The following is a 20,608-nucleotide window of genomic DNA, read 5'->3' as shown; positions in this document are numbered from 1 at the left end:
CATTAGAAATGCTTGTTTCATTTCAATGTCCTTTTTTAATTGAATTTTTTTTTACATACTTTATACTAAATTCTAGTTGAGCAATAAAGTCTCAACTTAAGCAGGTATTTTATGTAATCCTTCCGTTTTAGTAATTACTATTACCTGTCTAAGTTATTAACAACGGCTGCAGACCAGGCCGAGCCTCAGAGCTCCCTCATGCTGATCGTGACCGAAGGAGTGGGGGATGGGTGAGGTTACGGTGGGGACAGTCAATGTCATGTTCTGTGTAAAGTACCTTAAGTTTCATTGCTGACATTACACAAAACCTGACGTTTACCATCATCATGGGGACCATGGCGTGGCCCCTCCCCCATCAGTGCATGCGCCCGTGGAGAGGTGACTCACTGCCTCAGACTGTCGAGCGGCTCCACACACATGTAACTTGACGGGCTAGCTGTGGAACCTGGATGGAAATGGTAAGTTTTTAATTATTGTCCTTGCTCCTAATGTTGGTACATGTACTGCCATATAAAAAGAGCTGTTGCAATGTGCTGGAAGTTAACCGAGATGGACAGCTAATATTAGCTAACACTAAGCTAACATGTGCAGCTAGCATGTGCAGCTAACAGAGCTGTGAGTGGAGCTGGGTCTGGATAAAGGTGGAGGTGGGTCTGGATAAAGGTGGAGGTCTGAACAGACGTGAGTGCAGCTTCCTGCTGTCACAGTGTTTTAACACATTGATATTCAGGCTAAATGTAGCCTCTGCTCCAAGGAGATGAACTACAGCAACAAGGGCTCACATGTCCTCTCATCACACTGTTCACTGTTTCGGGCTTGTCACCTTTTTCACTCATGAGTTTGCAGGTATGCGATCTGAGACCAGCCTACCGTTAACGGAAGGCTGGACAACTAATTACAGTTAACTACAAATGGATAATTTACACATCGTGGGGCTTTTTTACAGTCACAAAATGATATTTAGATATTGTTTAGAATTTATATTTTATCATCATTATCTTTTCCCACAGAACGTGAATATTATGCTCAACAAAGAGACATATTTGACATATTGAGTCAAGGTTAACTTTAAAAAAAAGTATTTCTTCACATGTAAGCAGATATTGTAATTCAAATAACCATGGGTATTGAAGTAGAATATTTAGCCTCATACTTTCAGAAATAAGTAGATCACCTTACTATAATGCAGCCTATAAGACCAGAACAAATTACTTTTAATTTCAGTCAAAATGTAATAATAGCAGCTCAGGCAACAATTTTAATTACACAAAATTCTACCACTGCAGCTTGAAATACTGAGAAAGTCTTTTGTAATAGTGGAGAATATTATACTGAATACTTCAGGGAGTCTATTGGTTTCAATCCCAAACTGATCATACTCTCAGGGTTTAAATCATATAACTATTTAAAAATAGTCTAGACGCAAATGAAACACATTTTGACCCATCAAAGATGATGTTGAAGTTATTAGTTCATCGTAAACCATATTAACATTTCTATCCTCTAATATATTTGCAGGCGCTGATGTGACAGATGGCTTTAACCCTGAACAGACCAACGAGGTAGGATATGTCATCTTCTTTGGGTTCTTAATTGACAGTTAACCTGCTCGACTGTGAATGTCGAACAGAAATCAAAACAATGCTAGAGTAATTCATTTCTTACAGACTACAGCTAGTTAATCACACATATTAGACTTCCATTATTACGACAGTGTTTCCCACAAGGAGAAATTAAATAGTTTGCACTGCAGCCACTTATTCATAATGTCTGATGAAATATAAGTTGTAGTATTTGTTGTTTGGTTGTGTATTATTTTATTTATGTAAAACAGCGTCGATTGGTAGGTAGGTAGGTAGACTGGTAGGTCGACTGATAGGTAGGCAGACTGGTAGGTTGGGAGCCTGTCTAAACATTACAAAAAAATGATTCGTTTTTCAGGAAGAACACCAGCGGTCCAGTGACAATACCGATATTCTTGACCCCACTCCAGCTGATGTCGATGAGGACACAAGTGTTCCAGAGCTCATGAGAACCGACAGTGGAGTTGTAAGTTTATTTGCAAAACTTCACATTCTAACATGAAAAGGGCCATGACATCTGTCAGTTTACAGGAATCAGGGTAATATTTCCAGAGGCTGTGATGATTATTGAAAGCGGTAATGTGAAGTGCCACTACGAGACAAAGCACAAGTCTTTTGAGCTAACGTCTCGCATCTCAAATAAAGGCACAGGAAAATAAACCTAAGAGCCCAGCACTCAATTTCTTTTCTAAACATGTTGCCTAGTTTTAGTCTTGACATTTATTATTGTTAAATGCTTGTGATTTTACAATGAAGAATATCCAAGTCTAATCCTTTCTTTTTTTAAGCTCAACAGACAAATGCTCAGAGACAAAAGAGAACCTCTATCAAGTTCTGAGTACAGTGATGAGGATGATCCACATCCAGCCAAAGGTAATATTTCGAGTAAATGTGAGGATTGTGAAAATTTCTGATAAAATATTTCTCTTGGAAAGAAAGCACACACTGTCCAGGTACATTGCTAGCCTTAATCATTTGCATGCCTTTTACCTTGCCTGTATTATTTATTGATTTATTTCCAATCACTTTCCCTAATACAGTTTCCTTAAAATACCACATGAGTGTTTATTCTGTGGGCACCAACAGATTGTAGACACTATTTGATTGGATGTATGAAATTAATTGAAAGTCTGTTATTCTCAGTTTTGCTTGTGTTTTAATAGGTAGTTTGGATGAAAAGATGCTGGTTGGAGAGGCCTCTGGTCAATCACACACAAAAAAAGGTAATCTTTTCAAAGTTGTTCAGTTTCTCACCTAGGATCAAGTTATTTAGTGAGTCCACTGACATGAGAATACATTTTATAGATTCCCTATCCAAAATAGAAATAAACTAATAAACTATCATGTATCGTTATGTAGTATGTAACTTAGTTAATACGTGTATTAAGTAGTTCAAATGAGCTCCACCTTTACCAGCTGCAACATTAAAGTGATACATTCATTAATGCATCGATAATTATTATCCAATGATTTCAGCCTACTATAAATATATTATTTTGTCCATTCTGCATAGTGAGTATACTTTAACTTTCAATATTACTCTGTGCGTTTCTATCACGCACCTGGTTTTTGTGTGCCCAGGTTTTGAGGCTAATGAAACACCATATTAAAGTAACTGGCATCATTACGTAAGGAAATATAATTTCACATCATCCAGTATATTGAATTCAGAATCATCTATGTAAAGGACTCATTTGTTCAGGTCAGTAGATCTCATCTAGTCCTAAATCACATAATGTCCTCTGGACTAAATGGACAATGACCAGTTGTTTTAAATGAAGTACTCCACTTGTGTCATGTAATACTGAAGCTAGTGTTAGTAAACCGTGTCTTTGTTCATACTTCTGCAACTACCGTCTATATTTCTGCTGCGAGTTCTATTTTTGTATTAGACACTGTTGCTCCAAATACTTATGTTACTGCAACTACAGGTTGTTCTACTCGTATTTTGTGTACTGCTACAGTCAAGATCGATACAACATTATAGCCTCAGTACTTGCTGGTTTTTGAATAACATTAAATTACTGTCTCATTTTATTCAGGGTCATCACAAACAAAAAAACAGAAGTGGACCAACGACGAAATCCAGGCTGTGGAAAAAACACTCATGGACCACATCAGATCTTGGAAGGTTCCTGGAATGCATTCAGACGTCACCACTAGCTCTCAAAGGAAGGAGGTGGGAGGCAGTGAAATTTTACACAAAAAACCGAATTGATGCACTAAAGCGAAAGTCTTTGCAAGAAAGGTAAGCTTTTACATTTGTGCACTATTGTGTTCAGATGGAAGACTACAGGTACAATCTTTGCTGGACATTTATGCACTTCTGTTGCTGGACGTTGTTCAATATTGTCAAATGGAAGGTTTAACAGGTTTTTTGTTTTTTTTGAAGAATTCATAATCGTGCCTGTTCTCTTTGACATTCCTCCTTTTCTTTGTTAAATATTTGAATATTTCTATTTGCGTTACGGCATTAAAGTTGTACGAATCTATTTTGTGATACACAAACATATTTTCGTTGTATTTTTTGTTATTTAAAACCATTTCACTACACTTAAAAAGTGTACATTGCAGTGCAGTTGTAATAGAAGTTGTACACAACAGTTGTGAGGCATTGAAAGGTTTTGAAACAGTAAGTGTTGAAATAATGTTTACAGAATTACAATTTAAGTATTGTAGTAGTCAAGTTCAGTATTTGTTTTGCAAGTGAAATACTACTTTGAAATATTATGCTGAGAGCATTGCAGTTGTGATACTGTGATATTCAGCTCCATCATTTGTAGGTTTATTTTTCAACTGAAATACAAAGCACTGAATATCACAGTATCAAAACTGTAATGCTTTCAACTGTAATATTCAGTGTACTATATCTGAAAAATGCACAGAACTTTGAAATAAAGCTGTGAAGTTTGAACATTTCTGATTCTGATCTGACATTTACATTGAGTGGAGTTCAATATACACAGATGAGTCATTATACAATTACAACATTTAATGGTGAATCCACAAATGCAATATTAAATGAATTAACAAAATATAATACAGAAACAACTCTTTTTTTAAAATAAAGCTCTAGTTTCTATAAACTTACCCTCCATTGAATACCTTATATAGGCTTGAATACCTTATATAGGCTTGAATACCTTATATAGGCTTGAATTCCGTATATAGGCTTGAAAGACACATTTTTAACAGTGTCCCCTGGTGGTGGTTTGTATTATGACATGATAGGAGCGTCCCCGCTGGGATAGAAACACCAGACAAAAATTCAGTTTGTTAAATTTGAGAAGTTTTGATACTTGAGTTGATATTTTGGTTCCCAGGACCAAAACAAAATTTATGTGATGAAAAGTATGCCGTTATTCCATTCAGAAAATGAGGTCCCCACGCGTAACCTCTACACAGGCGTCCCCACCATGTAGCAAAAACGTGTATGTGTGTGTGTGTGTGTGTGTGCGTGTGCGTGTGTGCGTGTGCGTGTGTGTCTTTAGCAGTCTGTGCAGCCCCTGCTGTCTGTCCTGCTCAGCTGACTCTGCCTAAAGTCTATTTGCTGTCCCCCGGTTGTTCACACATAATAAATACAATAGTAGTAACTAACCAGGCAGTGTAATTCATGGCATCATTGGTGATGATTAGTGTGAAGTACTCCTGTTGCTTTTGTTCACGGTGTCAATTAGTTCCACCTGTCCCTCGTTAGCCCTGCTCTCAGCAGACCTCCTACTCACCTGTTCTCACTTTCCCCAATCAGTCATTGGTCCACATACCAGCACAGTTCCTTTGTCTTGCCCTTTACCTGCCTCCGTCTTGGAGTCTCAATTTGTAAGCCTTTTGATTAACAATTCATTTACCTGCACCAGTCAGCCTGCAGCGCTGTCCTTGCTCTGTTGCCTGACAGACAAAAAAACAAAGACATTTGACGATGTTTTACTGTTCTGTGACATTTAATCATCAGTTATTGATCAAATCAATTATTTGAAAGGTTAGTCAATAACAGAAATGAGTGTTGCAGCCCTAATTTCTGTGATAATTTCTGTGATTAAAGATTTATTTGACAGAGGACTTTTAAGTTTGTATTTTAAAGTTTTAGTTTGTCTTTAGAAGCACAATTCATGAAAACGATTGAATCAGGCCAAGCAGCACGATACTGTTGTGAAGAATAATCCCAAATATGAAACTCAACTTGTTAAGAAGTGGAGAAAAATAGTTTGCGAAATAAAGCAGAGGATACTGTTTTGATGATGGCGAAGGAGATCAGTGTTATCGCCGTTCAGACGAGATCGTTGAGACAGTTTGGAAATACAATCCTTTTAGTCTGGATTAGAAGCTGGCAGAGCAAGAGGCATGTGTCTGGTTATATGGACACAGGGCGGGACGACTCACTTGGAGCGGAGAAATGTTTGTTGTTTTTTCAACTTCTAAGGCCCACCATTGAGTCATATCTTTAACATTGCCTTTTCCCCCTCTTCCTTCTCCAGTTGGCTGAGTATCGCCAGAGAAAAGCTCACGCGGACTCCCAGAAGAAACAGAAAAAGAAGAAGAAAAAGAAGCTGGGAGAGGACTCGGAGGGGGATTCGCTGAGAAAGGTGGAGGTGGAGCCGGAGCCGTCTGTGGGAAGAGAGGAGGTCTCAGGTGGAGGACAAGATGGATCACCAGAAGGACCCACAGAGTTTACCTTCGCCAGGACACTGCAGAGTGGAGAGACTGTCAAGCATGACCAGACCTACACAATAGAGGTAGACAAAACAACGTATTACAGCAGTTCACTATTCACATACAGAATCCCATTTATCATTTTGAAGCAGATTATTGTTGATTTATGGACAAAATGTGGAGAAATTAACAACATGAATGATTGATTCACTTAATCAATCAACCTCCTGACACAAGTGAGAAAAGTAACGATTTGCCTCTATTGGTAAAATGATGAGAATTCATCTGCTGCATCCTGTGGAATTTCAAAATAAATGTGCCCTTCAGGAAGGATTTGTAAGTGTTGTCCTGTTAAAGTTGATCACAATTCAGACCTAGGTTTAACTCGCCCATTGGTCACTGAGAAAACAAGTGAGTGATATCTCAGTTACTCATTCGCAGAGTAAAATGCTCATGGCCACTGCTGTACAATATTGTGAAAGACCTCTTGTTACAATAAGACAAGGTTGCATAGTATGCCACTTTGTTTTTTGGAATTATTTATCAAATTATGACGAAAACAAGTTTTTTGGTATGACTCATCCAAAATATCCCTTCAGAGAGTTCACTGTCTAAATGCTCAACATTTCACAAAATGTATCATGTTTATTCATGATTCTGGGTTGTATTGGACATGAACGTGTTTCTTTCGTCTCTGTTGTGTCAGATTTGAGTCATACTACAATATAATAATTACCGGTAGTCCGTCTGCTCCTCCTGCACCAACAAAGTCTTTTAACTTCAGGCATTTTATGGCTTTAGTTTTCTATCATCATCATCATAATAAGATGTAATTGTCCCCGCTGTAGGACTGTGTGAAAATGATCATTGTTCTCCACCGAGTTTTGTTTCGTTTGTCTCCTGGAGCTTAATGAGCCTGCTGTAGCTGTCATGACAACAGAGAGCAGTGATGTAGGAAAGAAAAAAGTAAATAAAATATTTGTTTCCTTATTTCCTTCAGAATTATTTTAATTCTGTCTTCCAGGTGGAGATGTATGGCATTGTTGAGTCACACAATTTAACTGAAACATAAACAAATATGGAATTACTAATTCCTACACTTCACCATGTTTATGAAGAATAACATTTCCCAGAATTAATAATTACTTTGGTTTTAAGGGAGCTTTTCTTTCAAAGAAAAGCCTATTTTTTTCTTATAATTGTACTGGATTACAGAGTTTTTACCACAAACCTTTGGAAATTATCAGTCAATTATGGAGTCTCACAATGTACATTGGCAAAAATCAAATTAGACTTTGTATTCGAAGACTACCGGTAGACTTTTCAAAAAGGCTTAAATACCCTTTTGAGATTTGTCTGCAGCATGCTTTTAGTTTGCATTGGTGTTCTTGTGTCTTGAGACTTTTGCTGCAGACTCAATGCTGTTAGAAATGAGAGCTTGAATCAAAAATAATCCTGTAATGTTGTTTTTACACTCAGCTACTGCTGCATTACAAGACTGCTGCTTTGCTGCCCGACTGTTCTGTGAAAAATGTCAAAAATTCACAGACTTCAATAAGGTTTTGATCGAGCCACGCAAAACATGGTTTTCTCATGAAGACCACTTGAAAGGATAGTTGGTATTTACTCCGTTAACGTAACAAACATGCTTCAAACCTGCAATAACTTCTCAATCATGATTGTGATAAATATTACATTGTTATATCAGCTCTTTTAAAACAGTTTGAAAAAGGTGCACAGACGTGAGGGCCGGCTTTTTTTTATTTTTCCTTCCATCATTCGAGTCCTCTCGGTCTCTTTTTCTCGGCGCTGTGCAGCCACTCGTCTCTGACCCCACTGTACATCTCATGCGGTACTTCTGCCCACAAAACTACTGGTTGCCATGGAAACAAACAATAGCCTTTTTAAAACAGGTTGAGATGCGTCGGCCTGTGTCACCAATTCCTGCGGGCGCACAACACTTCTTTAGCAGACCTTAAGGTTGATTGAATATTTTGTTGCAAAGAAAAAAAAGAAAAGAAGTAATTTCACCTTGGAAGCACCATTCCTGTCACAGAAGGCTGCAAGACTGTGGGACATTCTGTATGTTTACGCTGTTCTGTCACCAACAAATGAAACCCGTGCGAGACTGAGCGCAGTGTGTGAGAATTATTTATGCTCGTGGGATTGTGGGAAATATAATGTTCTTTCGGTGGAGCCACTGCGCTTAACATTTCTGACACGCCCACCACGGAAGAGAAACGTTGTACTCTGGTGATTCACGTATGTTCTGGGATGCACACTATGCTGAATTAGCTTAGCAGGAAAACGAACAGCAGCACACGCGCTACAAACTCTCCCCGCAGCGTTTAGCTGTTCCCTACTGATTCAAACAGGGCGAAAGCAATTGCCAACCAATCCCCATTTCTCCAGACTATAACTCTTGCTTTGTTAAAGAATACAGATACATGAATACACACATGATGGGATGCGTCGTCATTAACGGACAATGGATATAGTTAAAATCAATGTAATTAACAATGACAAGAACAAACTCACAAGAACCAGTCACGTATATTTATATGACAACAAATCAATGCAGCAACACTGCGGCGCTAAAACACGTATTACACCGCACACTGAAGAGCACGGGCCATTCAACTATTATTCACATCAGAGGGAACAATAGTCACCATATCATAAAAACGACACCATCGACAAATTAACACTAGTAACGCTACTGCAGATGTAAAAACACAAAAGCACTTCACTTACCACAGCTGCTGTTCACTTAAAGACAAAGTCCATCCTCCTTTCTTTGATTACAAATAGTTTAATGACGCGGTTGTACAGAACATCGTTGCGGTTCAGTTCCAGCCAGAGATCCTCCTGCGAACGTTTTCCAGGAATACCGTTTATACAAATCCTTTTCCCGGCTGGGTCAGGGCTGCTAGCTGTGGGGTTGGCCGACCCTTTCTTACGATCATTCTGGAAATGTCCTCCAGAAAGGCGTTGCCAGTAACTCCCAAATCCGTTTCTCCTCCTCCGTCAGCCATTGATTGTTAAAAAAACAAAGCTACACCAAGCAAAACACTAAAAATGTCATGTCAATGTCATAACTACTTGCATGTCTTTCAACTTGAACTGTTACTACGAATACTAAGTTCTGCTAGCTGCTTCACAACAGTCACGCTAGCCCACTGACCAATCACACCGCACGTTAATGCTGACGTACTTAGCAGGCTACCTCGGTAGCTCCGACACGTCAAAGAATACGCCCAACATGTCAAACTAAAGATCTGATTGGTTGAAGACAATGACAATCAACAATATCGTCCCCATTCACTTAAACTGCAAAGTCTACCGAGAGGACCTCAGGCCTCTGTTCTTACCTCGAGACACAGAGGTGAAATCTGATTGGATAAAAGCTCTACTTAAAACAAGCTGCACTGGAAGCAGAGCAACAGAGGAAGACGGGAGCTGTGCAATGAGAAAATAAGATAATGGGGAAAAATAATTACAATACATGTAGTGTATTTATGAAATATAATTCAATTATAAAATAGCTATAACTTTGTGATTCTGTTGATGACGGCCCACCACTGCTCGAGGGTTTTTCTAGTGACGCAGCTTTTTGTGAACAGGAAATGGTTGCTGTGGAAAAACAACAGCATCAAATTGGTTCCATTGTCGAGTGTTTTAGAGTCGACGTAATTGCAAATACAAATGTGTTGACTCACCGATGCCGCCGAGACATCAGCAGCTGCAAGGAAACTTTCCTGAAATCAACAAGGTCATTATATAATTGTCATACGTCACGTGTTACTTGGTCAGTATTTTTCTTTGTGCACTTTGCTTTTTCGAGGTGCAGAAGGTTTGCAATCAAAGTAAAACCTGTAATTCCACTCTTGTTCTGGACGCCGTACAGTTTCAAAGTTTGACGCAGTAATTAACCCAGAAAGGGACTTCAATAAAGGCCGTCATTACTCCGCAGGAGTGAGAAAGCAGCTGTGGGGCAGAGATTGCAATTTTCTTGGCCTATTTATAGTTTAAAAAAAAAAAAATTCTTTTCTTTTTTTTCCATTATCATTTTCTTTTATTCTGACCACCCGATGTTCTTTCTAAGAACTACCGGTACAGTTGACGGCAAACCTCCGCCGTCCCCGAACCATCTGAAAAATATTCCAGAAGTCGGTGTAAACCTTCATTGTAATCTATAGTGGTTATTTGCACAGAAACACACAATTTAAATGATAAGGGAACGCATTATTGCGTTTTTATTTAAATATTTGCTTTGACTATAAAAAAAATCGTCTCATTAGTAGTTTCAAAGGAGCAATATACGACATTCAGAGCATTAATATAACGGCAAACAACTATTTGCCAAGTAAAGATTTACTGGAGTAATGATAAACCTCAGCAGAGAATGAAGTCGCTCTCGTGTTATGCACCTTTTAATGAGCTTATAATAATAATAATAATAATTTTATATTGCTGTGAAAACGTTTGCAATTAGCTCCACTCTAAGCAGGACTGTGGTATGGAGAGACCCCGTACTGTCTGCAGACGGTCACTGCGAGTCCTCTGAATGAATGAATTACAATATAATACGCGTTTGCCTGAGTTAGTTGTTCCAAATGATTCATGGTGGTTCCTCCACCGCTTATATTGATCTCGCAGTTGTGACAAATTGTGTGTGTGTGTGTGTGTGTGTGTGCGCGCAGCTGTGTCGAAATAAAACTATCATGCAGCACACATAGTTGGGAATACGAGACTGCAGATTGATGGAGCTCTAGTGACAGAAGTAGCTTCTGCCCATATTTGATTAAAGCTGAGAGCTGACTGAAATGGGACATAACGCAAATTGTTATGATTGATCCAATTTTGAAGATGAAAAAATATATATTTGACTTGGATTATGTTTTATTGAGATGCTTTGGCTGTCTTATCTACACACTTGCTTAACTTGTCATGTGTTTTGATTTAAATCACTTATTTTACGTGGCTCATATGTCCCGTTAGTTTTCTACATTCACTATTGATGAGGTTCTCTTGATCTTCTCTGTTGCAGCCGGAGAGTGAAATGTCCACTACTGCTGAAGATTATTCGTCAGAGGTGAGATGAACTTTCTGAAAGTATCTATATCACTTTGTGATATCAACCTTTTTTTTTTTCCTCCTCTTGATTTTATGATAACTCCAAATGTTTTTAACAATGCCAAGTTTACACTGATGCAGTTTGCACATGGTAGTGGAGAACTGAAACAGCCAAGGGAAGCAGATCACAGTCGACTACCAGTGCACATCCACTGAGCTGAACATCACAAGCTAGCAGAATCTTTCTGTGGTGGATGAATCACTAAAAGTCAACTTTAAACCTAGCAGATCATTTTCAGTAAAATAGTTGGTCGTAGTTTAAGTTTTAGTCCTTCGCCAGTTCTTAAAATGTGTCTCTAATGCACGTTGAGCTGGATGTTTTACTTGAATGATGCCGTCCCGACTCCCAAATCGTAATGTTTCACTGACAGTGTTGTGAATTAACAGGTAAATGGGTGCCACGATGAGATGACAGAGAACCTAATGATGCCTTCGGAGGATTTTATCTGGGTACAGTAATCTGATGAAGCAGCTCTTTTGGCTCTGCTGGCTGCTGGACGTAACTCTGTTTGCTTATACTTTAGACTTCGCAAGGTTTCTTATAACCCACTAACCAAGCCTGTGTTATGCTGCGCTCACTTGACGACATACCTACATATATGCTGGGCATTTGAAAGCTTCACAGTGGGGAAAGGAATTTTTAAACTCTCCCTTATAGAACTAACATACTTTGCTGACCTGCTTTGGGTTACTGCCGTTGCATTTTGACACATTCCTTCATGTGGCTCCTGGCTCTTGCAACTAACTGCTGTCGCTCAATTGCGGTGACTAATTGCTGAGCTAATTCTTAAAAACATGTCGTTGGCTTTACCAAAACCCTTTTTTTTTTAAAGTGCTATTTTTCCCATTCAGGAGGAGGTGGAGTCCCTGCAACAGGTGACGAAGGGCGGTACGATGGAGGATGCTCTAGCTGCCAAGACCCAAGCAGTGGAGGAGCTGAGTCAAGAGCTTGAAGAAATCAGGGCTGTCTTTGGCACAGAGGGAGTACAGCAGGTAAATGTTTTATTACTTCATTATAGGGCACACTGCTTCTTTTTCTTCTCCACATTAAGGCTAAACTTCTGTCGGTGCTTACCGAAAAGACACAGGGTGGAGAGTGTCTAAACTATTCTGAATACCTGTGGCTGTAAATGACGAGCTGTAAAACACTGACTTCAAGGGCAGGAACTTGTTTATTCCTTCATCAGAAAGCTGTCTAGCCTAAACAATCGGCACATTCATCGCCTCTTTATAACACCTCTTCAGCCTGACGGGCATGTGTGTTTTACTGCTGTTTTTAAACTGCCCTTGGTAAACCTCCACATATTTTTGTTCTATCTCACTATAAAAGGGGATTTTACTTAATTGCATTTGACTTTTCTAGCTGCAGGACTTTGAGGCTGCTCTGAAGCAGCGAGATGGCATCATCACCCAGCTGACGGCTAATCTTCAGCAGGCTCGTGAAGAGAAAGACGAAATCATGAAAGAATTCCTGGAACTTACAGAGCAAAGTCAAAAACTACACATCCAGTTCCAGCAGGTGGGAACTAAGTCTAAACTTCTGTCATGTCGTGCACTACCTACCCTCACAGGTCACGACACCATCCTTTTTGTTCCTCTACTTGCTATCCATGTATTCAACAAGAAATAACTGTGTGTGGAAAACTCCCAGCTGCAGGCGGGCGAGACGCTGAGGAACACCAGCCACAGCAGCACAGCAGCTGATCTTCTGCAGGCCAGGCAGCAGCTCCATCACTACCAACCGCAGCTGGAAGAGCTCCAGCTCAAGCTCAGTGAGATGGAAATGGTGAGAAGTTGCCTCGTGCGATGCTCTGTTAAACGGAAGTGGTTACACGGTATGCTCTCGATGTTGCCCCCTGCATTTCTAATAGTTTTCCTTTTCCTTGTAGTCACAGGGACGATCAGAAGAATCATTCACACTGAGGATTAGCGAAAAGGACCTGCTGATTGGTGAACAACAGCACCTTATTTTGAGTCAGAAGCAGTTGCTGACAGAGTTGAGGACGGCGGAGCAGTCTTTTGCACAAACACTGAAAGAGAAAAATCACTTTATTTCAGAGCAAACCGCAATAATCACAGAACACGAGCTGTCGCTGACCCTGCTCAGAGAGGAACTCGCTCACGTGGAATGGACTACTGATGAGAATATTATAAACCCGTCAGACGAGAAAGACCAGATTATAGCGGAGCAAGAGAGAGTTCTTTCAGAACGCGACGGCTCTCTTACCCAGCTCGAGGATGAGCTGGAGTCGTCTGCAAAAGGCTTGCGTGACCTCCAACAGCGAATGGCTGCAAAGGAATCGGAGCTTGACAGATGCATGGATGAGTTGGAGAGCAGGAAGTCTGACTTGGAAAGCTGTAAAAGTGAAATGGAGAGCGACAATTTGGAATTGGAGAAAGATCGCGCGGCGTTAGAAAGCTGTAAGGGTGAACTTTCAGCCTCCAGACAGAAAGAGCGGATGTCCTCTAATGAAATCATGCAGCTCATGGGTACTGTAGAGGACCTGCAGAAGCGGTGCCACCAGGGCGGCCTGTCTGAGAGCGACACCCTCCAACAAATGCAGGAAGAGACTTCGAGGAAGCTCGATCTTCTCAGGGCAGAGCTGGACGAGATGTACGGCCAGCAAATAGTCCAGATGAAACAGGAGGTTAATTTGCAGCACGCAGCCAAAGTGGAGCAAATGACCGAGCAACATCGCGCTGAGCTCGAGCTTCTGAAAGCACAACAACTGTCTCATAGCGCCAATGTTCGCGTTGAGGCGGACACGCTCAATGCTAAGATTGGAGAGCTCCAAGTGACCGTAGAGCAATCTCAAGCAACGCACGATAAAGCCAGACGCGAGTTTAGCCAAGTGGCCCAAGAGAAGTTCAACCTGCAGGCCAAGGTTGAGGATCTCCTTCGAGATCTCCGCTCTGCTAAAGAAAAGGTGGAGCAGGTCTCCCGCAGTCTCATCTCTCAGGAAAGCCACCCAGCTGAGCTGCAGCGCCTCCAAGAGACCATCGGCGATCTAAAGAGCGAGCTCGCTGCCGCTCAGGAAGCGGCACAAGAAACCGAAATCCAACACGACTCTGAAACAACCAATTACAAGATCAAGTTGGAGATGCTGGAGAGGGAGAAAGATGCCGTGCTCGACCGCATGGCGCAGTCACAGGAAGCAGAGCTGGACCGACTGAGGACCCATCTTCTCTTTAGCCACGAGGAAGAGCTAACTGTTCTTAGGGAAGATTTGCAAAGAGAGAGCTTCCTGACCACAGAAAACCTCCTCAATGTCGCCGCCATCAAACACGAGAAGGCGTCGGATGAGCTGCGCATCGGTTACGAAGGAGAACTGCATTCGTTACGAAGAGAGAAGGCGAGCTTTGCCACAGAGCGAGATGAGCTTTTCCACCAAATCGTTGGACTGAAGGAGGATCTAAAGCTCGCTTTGCACAGCTCCAAAGCAGATGCGCTCGTCCAGCAGCTTCAGGAGCTTCAGGTAGAGCTCGAGGAACTGAGAAAGGGAGGAGGAGAACGAGCTCGAATGGAAAGGGAAATGAAGTCGTTACTTAAAAAGACAGAGGTGCTTGACAACCAGACTATAGAGAGAGAACAAAGTTGGGAGAGCAAATGGAAACTGCACGAACTGGAAAAAGAGGCATTGATAGAATCTAAGAATGCTTTGAAAGAAGAGTTTGACTCAAAGATTCAGAAAATTGAGACACTCGCAGCAGAGAACAATCAAATACAGCGACAGGTAGTCGGGCTTCGTGAGGAAATCGAAACGCAGAGGACCACTTTCTCCTTCGCCGAGAAGAATTTCGAGGTGAACTATCAGGAGCTGAAGGAAGAGTACACGTGTCTTGTCGAAGCAAAGACACGATTGGAGGAGAGGACACTGAAGGAGACACTTGAGTTGGAGGCGAAAATTGCCAGTTTTCAGTCCCAGATTCAGGAGCTGGAGGAGAGCAGCAGAGATCTCAAAATGGAGGACGTGACTACAGATGGAGGGGAACAGGTTGTGATAGAAAAAGACACGACAGAGCTAATGGAGAAGCTCAATGTTACTTTGAGTGAGAAGGAACGCCTGGCCGGGAGGCTTTCCGAAGTTACGGAGCAACTGATGTTCACAGAGGGCAAAGTTGGACAGCTGGAAGAAGAGCTGATGCGAGTGAGACAGGCGAACGTGAAGGCCATCGCACAAAGCGAAAGCCCGGGGAAAGGACTTGAACAGAAGCGACAGATTATGAGAAAGCAGACGCGGGGGCAGGACGCCCAGAGAAAAGCGGAAAAAGAGCGAGCCGCTGAACCAGTGTGTTCTTTTGACGGCCATCACCTTCAGATTCAGTCTTTGCAAGAGGAGATAAAGGCTCTTCAGTCCCTCTTACGGGCAGCCGAATCCGAGAGGGACGGCATCTGGCAGACCTCGGAGCTCCAGAGGCTTTCGCAGACTCCGTCTCCGGCCGCCTCGGGGGAGGGACCTGTTGAAGGACGATCCTCTTACCCGCACAAGCCCACCGCCTCGGGGTCAAACGGGCGCAAGAGGCGGCAGAGGTCCAAGCAGGAGCACAAACTGGGCACCGCTCTCCCCGACTGCAGAGAGGAAAAACAAAGGGAGGAGGCAGTGGGGGAGGAAGAGAGAGCAACAAGTGCTGCAGAGCAGGAGATGCAGCCTCAGATGGAGAGCCCGGTTATGTCATGTTCACGAGAGAGAGCCGGCGAGGAGGACTCCACTGACGGATACCATGGAGACGGAGACTTCAGCAACAAACAGGTGGGCGCACGCATCTACTTCACCGCTCTCCAGTGGCTGCCTTTCTCTCTTCCTTTTTAAGTCTGATTTAAATGACATGTTTGAGTGATTAATGGGGGGGCATGGCAACAGAAAGCGTAGATGAAATTGCATGCTGCAGAGATATCATATTCACAATTAATGAGATGTTTGGTTCATCAGAACTGCGTGGATTTAAGTCATAGCCACATGGCGCTTTTACATCGGGCTGAGCATGACTGAGGCATTTTAGCACTGAACTGTTTTCTCTCATTCAGCGGCATTCCTCCCGTGTTACTGTGGGAAGAATAATGTAAAAATAGAAAATGCGCACACACACACACAGCACCGCCTGCACGCACGCACGCACGCAACAGTGAAGTTTCAAGACCTCATCGATATTCTGCTCATTTCTACATTCAAAGGAAACACTTTACAATATTTATAATCTGATTTCATTTGATGCCGCTTGTCCTCAGTCACCCACAGCTTTGAATCACTGCCATTGTGTTGAAATGTGTACATTCTAGTTTCTTTCCATCTTGCAGGGAGTAAAGGGTTTGAGGTGAGAAGCCATTTTACCCCGAGTCACTTCAAGCTGTGTCAATTATACCAGGCAGAAGATAGTCTGTCTGACATTTCATATCTGTTTCATATTGTTTTTATCACATGGAGCACTACCTATGGTCCAGAGTGACGTGTTTAATGTCTTTACAGATAGTTGTACATGTGTCTGTTATGCTTAATGGCATGGGGACAATTACATTTTATTGAAAATTTAAAGTGTTTTGTGTCAGTCCTTCTACATTTGTACAATCGACAATAGAACTTAAAGCAGTTTATTGTTAATGCGGTTCAGTGTTTAGTCCAACACGCGCAGATGAACTGTTATAAAATCGTAATAAACAGCACTCCACATTGAACTAAAGGCAAACTAGATGATGTTCAGAGTCCTTTTGTTGTAAATTATAGTGGATACATTTCTGCTCTTAATTGAACAGATGCCTTCTCCTCCCCCTCAGGAAGTGATCGATCATGACGCAGCTTGTCTTTCTGTCCATCGTTTTCATAGTTGTCTGCTTTTGTACTACTGGGGTAATGTGTAATATTTAAGACCGTTTTTAAATAAAGTACACTATTTGTCTTCTGCTTGCTTGTTTAGGTGAGCAGACATGGGACGGACCACCACACGGAGCCTGTCGTGTGTCGGGGAGCCGAGGGAGAGACTACTCAGCATGTAAATGTCACTTAAGCTCACATGCTGCCCTTTTTGCTTTTCACTGTTTCTTTGAAACATCATACATTGTGCTGTAAAGGTCAATAAATAGGTGCTCATACAGATGAAACACAATGCAAGAACAATTTTGTATTCTTGTCCTAAATAGCTCTTACTTTGTGTGTACGGTTTACTAAAATTGGATTCAACAATCTTGTAAATTCAGGCTCCTTTCAGCCTGATGAATGGCACCTGTTCATGATAAGTTGTGTGGTCAAACGTCCCCAAAATTATATACACGGTTGCCTGTTTGTGTGCAGGTTTCATCAACAGAAACGTTACCCGAGAGTAAAAAGAAGACACTTAAAAGTCCCGCAGTCAGATAACGATCGACATAACAATTGTGTCGGTAGTGGTATTAAAGTTACCAGAGCAGAGCCGTTCTGTGACAGAAATAAAGAAGGATGGTTCGAAAACATCTTTCTAAAGCGAAGCGGTCAGTGACGTCACACTGTCGGCCGCGTCGAGTATGATCCTTGACAGTGCCCGGAGGCAGCTGTCGGAGTCAGACATTTCTGAGAAACCAATTAAATCTAGACAAACCTCAAACCAAATATTGCTAAATTTGCTTACCAACCATTTTTTGGTATGCGTTTATTTTATTATATTTAATTTTGGTCACATACAATATTAATTCAGATACTAGGTAGGATACGAGTGATACGTGTGTGTGTGTGTGTGTGTGTGTGTGTGTGTGTGTGTGTGTGTGTGTGTGTGTGTGTGTGTGTGTGTGTGTGTGTGTGTGTGTGTGTGTGTGTGTGTGTGTGTGTGTGTGTGTGTGTGTGTGTGTGTGAGAGAGAGTAGCGGCACATCATAACACAGCTGCCGTATGCATATCAGACACTGACCACCTCTCATCTGCATGTTTTAAGCAGAGACATCTGAGCGGTTGCATGTTTGAAAGGACTCTCCACACCACACATGTAGTGCGGATGTGGAGATTGTATCATAACAAAGCCTTTTAAATACGGACTAATTCAAATGTAGAGTGTGCTTTAACACCCCTCTGACATCAAAGGTAAATGAATCACAATTTCATATATTTGTGTAACCCTAACAAATTTGTGCTAATGCATAATCAGAGAAGGAGGCCTCCCTGCCTTTTGTTCTGTCACAGCGATAATAGCCGACCGCTCATGCTGAACACAGATGGCTTGTGCTTACTGCACTCTCTCACAGTACGATTAAACAACATAATTCCATCAATCCTATTATTTCTATATCTCCTCTAATTACCAAATAGATGGGGTATGCTGCACAATTTAATCTATGATAAATTATGAATATGTCTTTTTTACAGCTATTCCATTTAGTGTCTTGTTAAACATATTTAGGAATATTAAGACAACACTAATGTAAAGTCACATCATCTATGTGGGAAAAACTGACATGTTCCCCCTCTAATGTGATGATGTTTCTTCCTGTGGTTAGGGTGAGTGCAGGCTGCAGATGGAGGCGCAACGCATCAGCCTGTCTCAGATCCACGCCGCCCAACTCGAGCTGCTGCAGGAGGATTCGGACGCCCGCACACACACTCTGGAGCTGAAACTGCAGAGCTGGAAAGATCACGGTGACCAAGGTAAGCAGATGTGTAGACGGTCGCCTTTGAGTGCTTTTGTGTTCGTGGCAAAGCTTCCCCACATGGATTTGATTTATCATTCATGATGGATCAACGCAGACAGCCGATGTATCTAGCATTGTTTTTGTACCCTGTTTGTTGTCTGTGTGAAACATTTTAATTGTTCAATTAATTACAATTTTATACTTTTTTTTTCAGATGAGCCGAAAATCTTCAAATACCACGACATGTTACAAGCCGTGTCAGAAGAATGCAGTGAGATCATTCAGGTGATTACTGAGGACAAACAATAATGTTTGAGGTTTTCAGAATGAATTTTATTATTGTGTGTGTTGCCAAGTTACCGTATCGGTTAACCTCGTCTCTCTCTCTCGCTCCGTTTTGTGATCAGTGTTTTCAAAGTATGTTCGGTGAAGAGGTTTTGGAGAGTGGTGCTGCAGCGGACCGGCCGCCCCCTTCAGTAGAAAGACCAGACACTAGAGACTCCAGCTCCATCATACTGGCGGCCAGAGGTAATTAGTCTCTCAAAAAATGTAATTACAGTCCAACAGTTCTTACAGATGATACACTGCATATTTACAATGTAAGATGCACTGCAGGCAATTATTAATTATTAAATTCACATTTTACCTACAAAGTGCTTTAAGATAAGATCTCTTTTTTGCGATCGTATAAAAAAATGTACATACTAGGAAAATATGTCTCATACTTTAGTGTCGCCATTGAAACCCTTACAGTTTAATCTAAAAAGCAAATTGCTTTCTGTTGTCTAGAGCTCTACAGAGATCTTCAGCAGGTGAGGGAGAGGATTGAGCAGGAGCACCGTCGCCTGTCGCAGCTCCAGGCTCAGCTGAGAGCTGATGGGAACAAGGTAAGAGCACACGAGCAGACATCAGCTGTGTCTCAGTTATATATATGAGCATTCATCAAAATGTTTTGAATATGTTGTTGGCTGGAAAATCTGGCTGAGTCGAGCTGACAAACATAGTATACTCAAACAGCAGCGTGTATAAAAACGCTTCATTTTTGAGACGCTATTTTCCCACAATGCATTGAAGGAGCAGCTATATACATAATTTAGGTTTGTAGTAAAACAAAGGTTAGTTTGAAACACACAAATTACTAATACATCTTACAAAACAATGTCTGTGCATTTATGAAGTTGAATTGGCACTGAGATTTACATGTATTGTGCTGTATTACGCATTTTGTATAGAAATGGCACACGTTATGAGCGCGTCTGAGGAACAGAGAGGATAACGACGCCATCAGAGACAAACTAACAAATCCGTTGCTCTCCTAGATGACGGAGCTGCAGGTGGTGTACGATGAACTGAAGAGCAGCAGTGAGAAGGAGATCTCTGACCTGCGTGTGCAAGTTTCTAGCTCAAGCCCCTCTACAAGCAAAGGTAAATGTGAAGCTATCCTCTCTAACGGAAAAGGAAAAGCAAGCGGGTCAATCACTAATGTCCGGTCTCTGAGTCAAAACACATCTTTACCTCTGTGCTCAGTAGCAGACAGAAAACAAACACTCCCTGCTTTGATTGTTTCTTTCTGTGTCAACCTCGTTGGCAATTAAACCAAACTTCTGTAAATGCGATAATGTCAAAAGACAGGGGAAATGTTGCACATCATA

General features: G+C 41.5%; 1 protein-coding gene and 1 long non-coding RNA gene across 6 annotated transcripts in view; both read left to right on the top strand.

Annotated features, from left to right (window-relative positions):
* The window catches only part of akap9 (A kinase (PRKA) anchor protein 9), an 81,660-nt gene that overhangs the window by 27,154 nt on the left and 33,898 nt on the right, over positions 1-20,608 (top strand). For all 5 annotated transcript variants that reach the window (XM_079288431.1, XM_079288432.1, XM_079288430.1 and 2 more), the window contains exons 2-14: positions 6,059-6,316; positions 11,284-11,328; positions 11,757-11,819; positions 12,222-12,362; positions 12,733-12,888; positions 13,021-13,155; positions 13,259-16,120; positions 17,280-17,354; positions 18,825-18,972; positions 19,171-19,241; positions 19,364-19,484; positions 19,746-19,843; positions 20,276-20,381. In XM_079288431.1, coding sequence (XP_079144557.1) covers positions 6,059-6,316; positions 11,284-11,328; positions 11,757-11,819; positions 12,222-12,362; positions 12,733-12,888; positions 13,021-13,155; positions 13,259-16,120; positions 17,280-17,354; positions 18,825-18,972; positions 19,171-19,241; positions 19,364-19,484; positions 19,746-19,843; positions 20,276-20,381 — 4,279 coding nt within the window. The remainder of the gene's footprint in view (positions 1-6,058; positions 6,317-11,283; positions 11,329-11,756; positions 11,820-12,221; positions 12,363-12,732; positions 12,889-13,020; positions 13,156-13,258; positions 16,121-17,279; positions 17,355-18,824; positions 18,973-19,170; positions 19,242-19,363; positions 19,485-19,745; positions 19,844-20,275; positions 20,382-20,608) is intronic.
* Positions 1,937-3,982, top strand: LOC306791623. The gene is made up of 4 exons (XR_013772762.1): positions 1,937-2,049; positions 2,372-2,456; positions 2,747-2,806; positions 3,626-3,982. It is a non-coding gene; the product is annotated as an uncharacterized lncRNA (long non-coding RNA).

This window comes from Melanostigma gelatinosum (genome assembly GCF_949748355.1).
Source record: "Melanostigma gelatinosum genome assembly, chromosome: 17".
Taxonomy (NCBI): domain Eukaryota; kingdom Metazoa; phylum Chordata; class Actinopteri; order Perciformes; family Zoarcidae; genus Melanostigma; species Melanostigma gelatinosum.
Note: the sequence above shows the minus strand (reverse complement) of the source record. Positions and strands in the feature narration are given on the sequence as shown.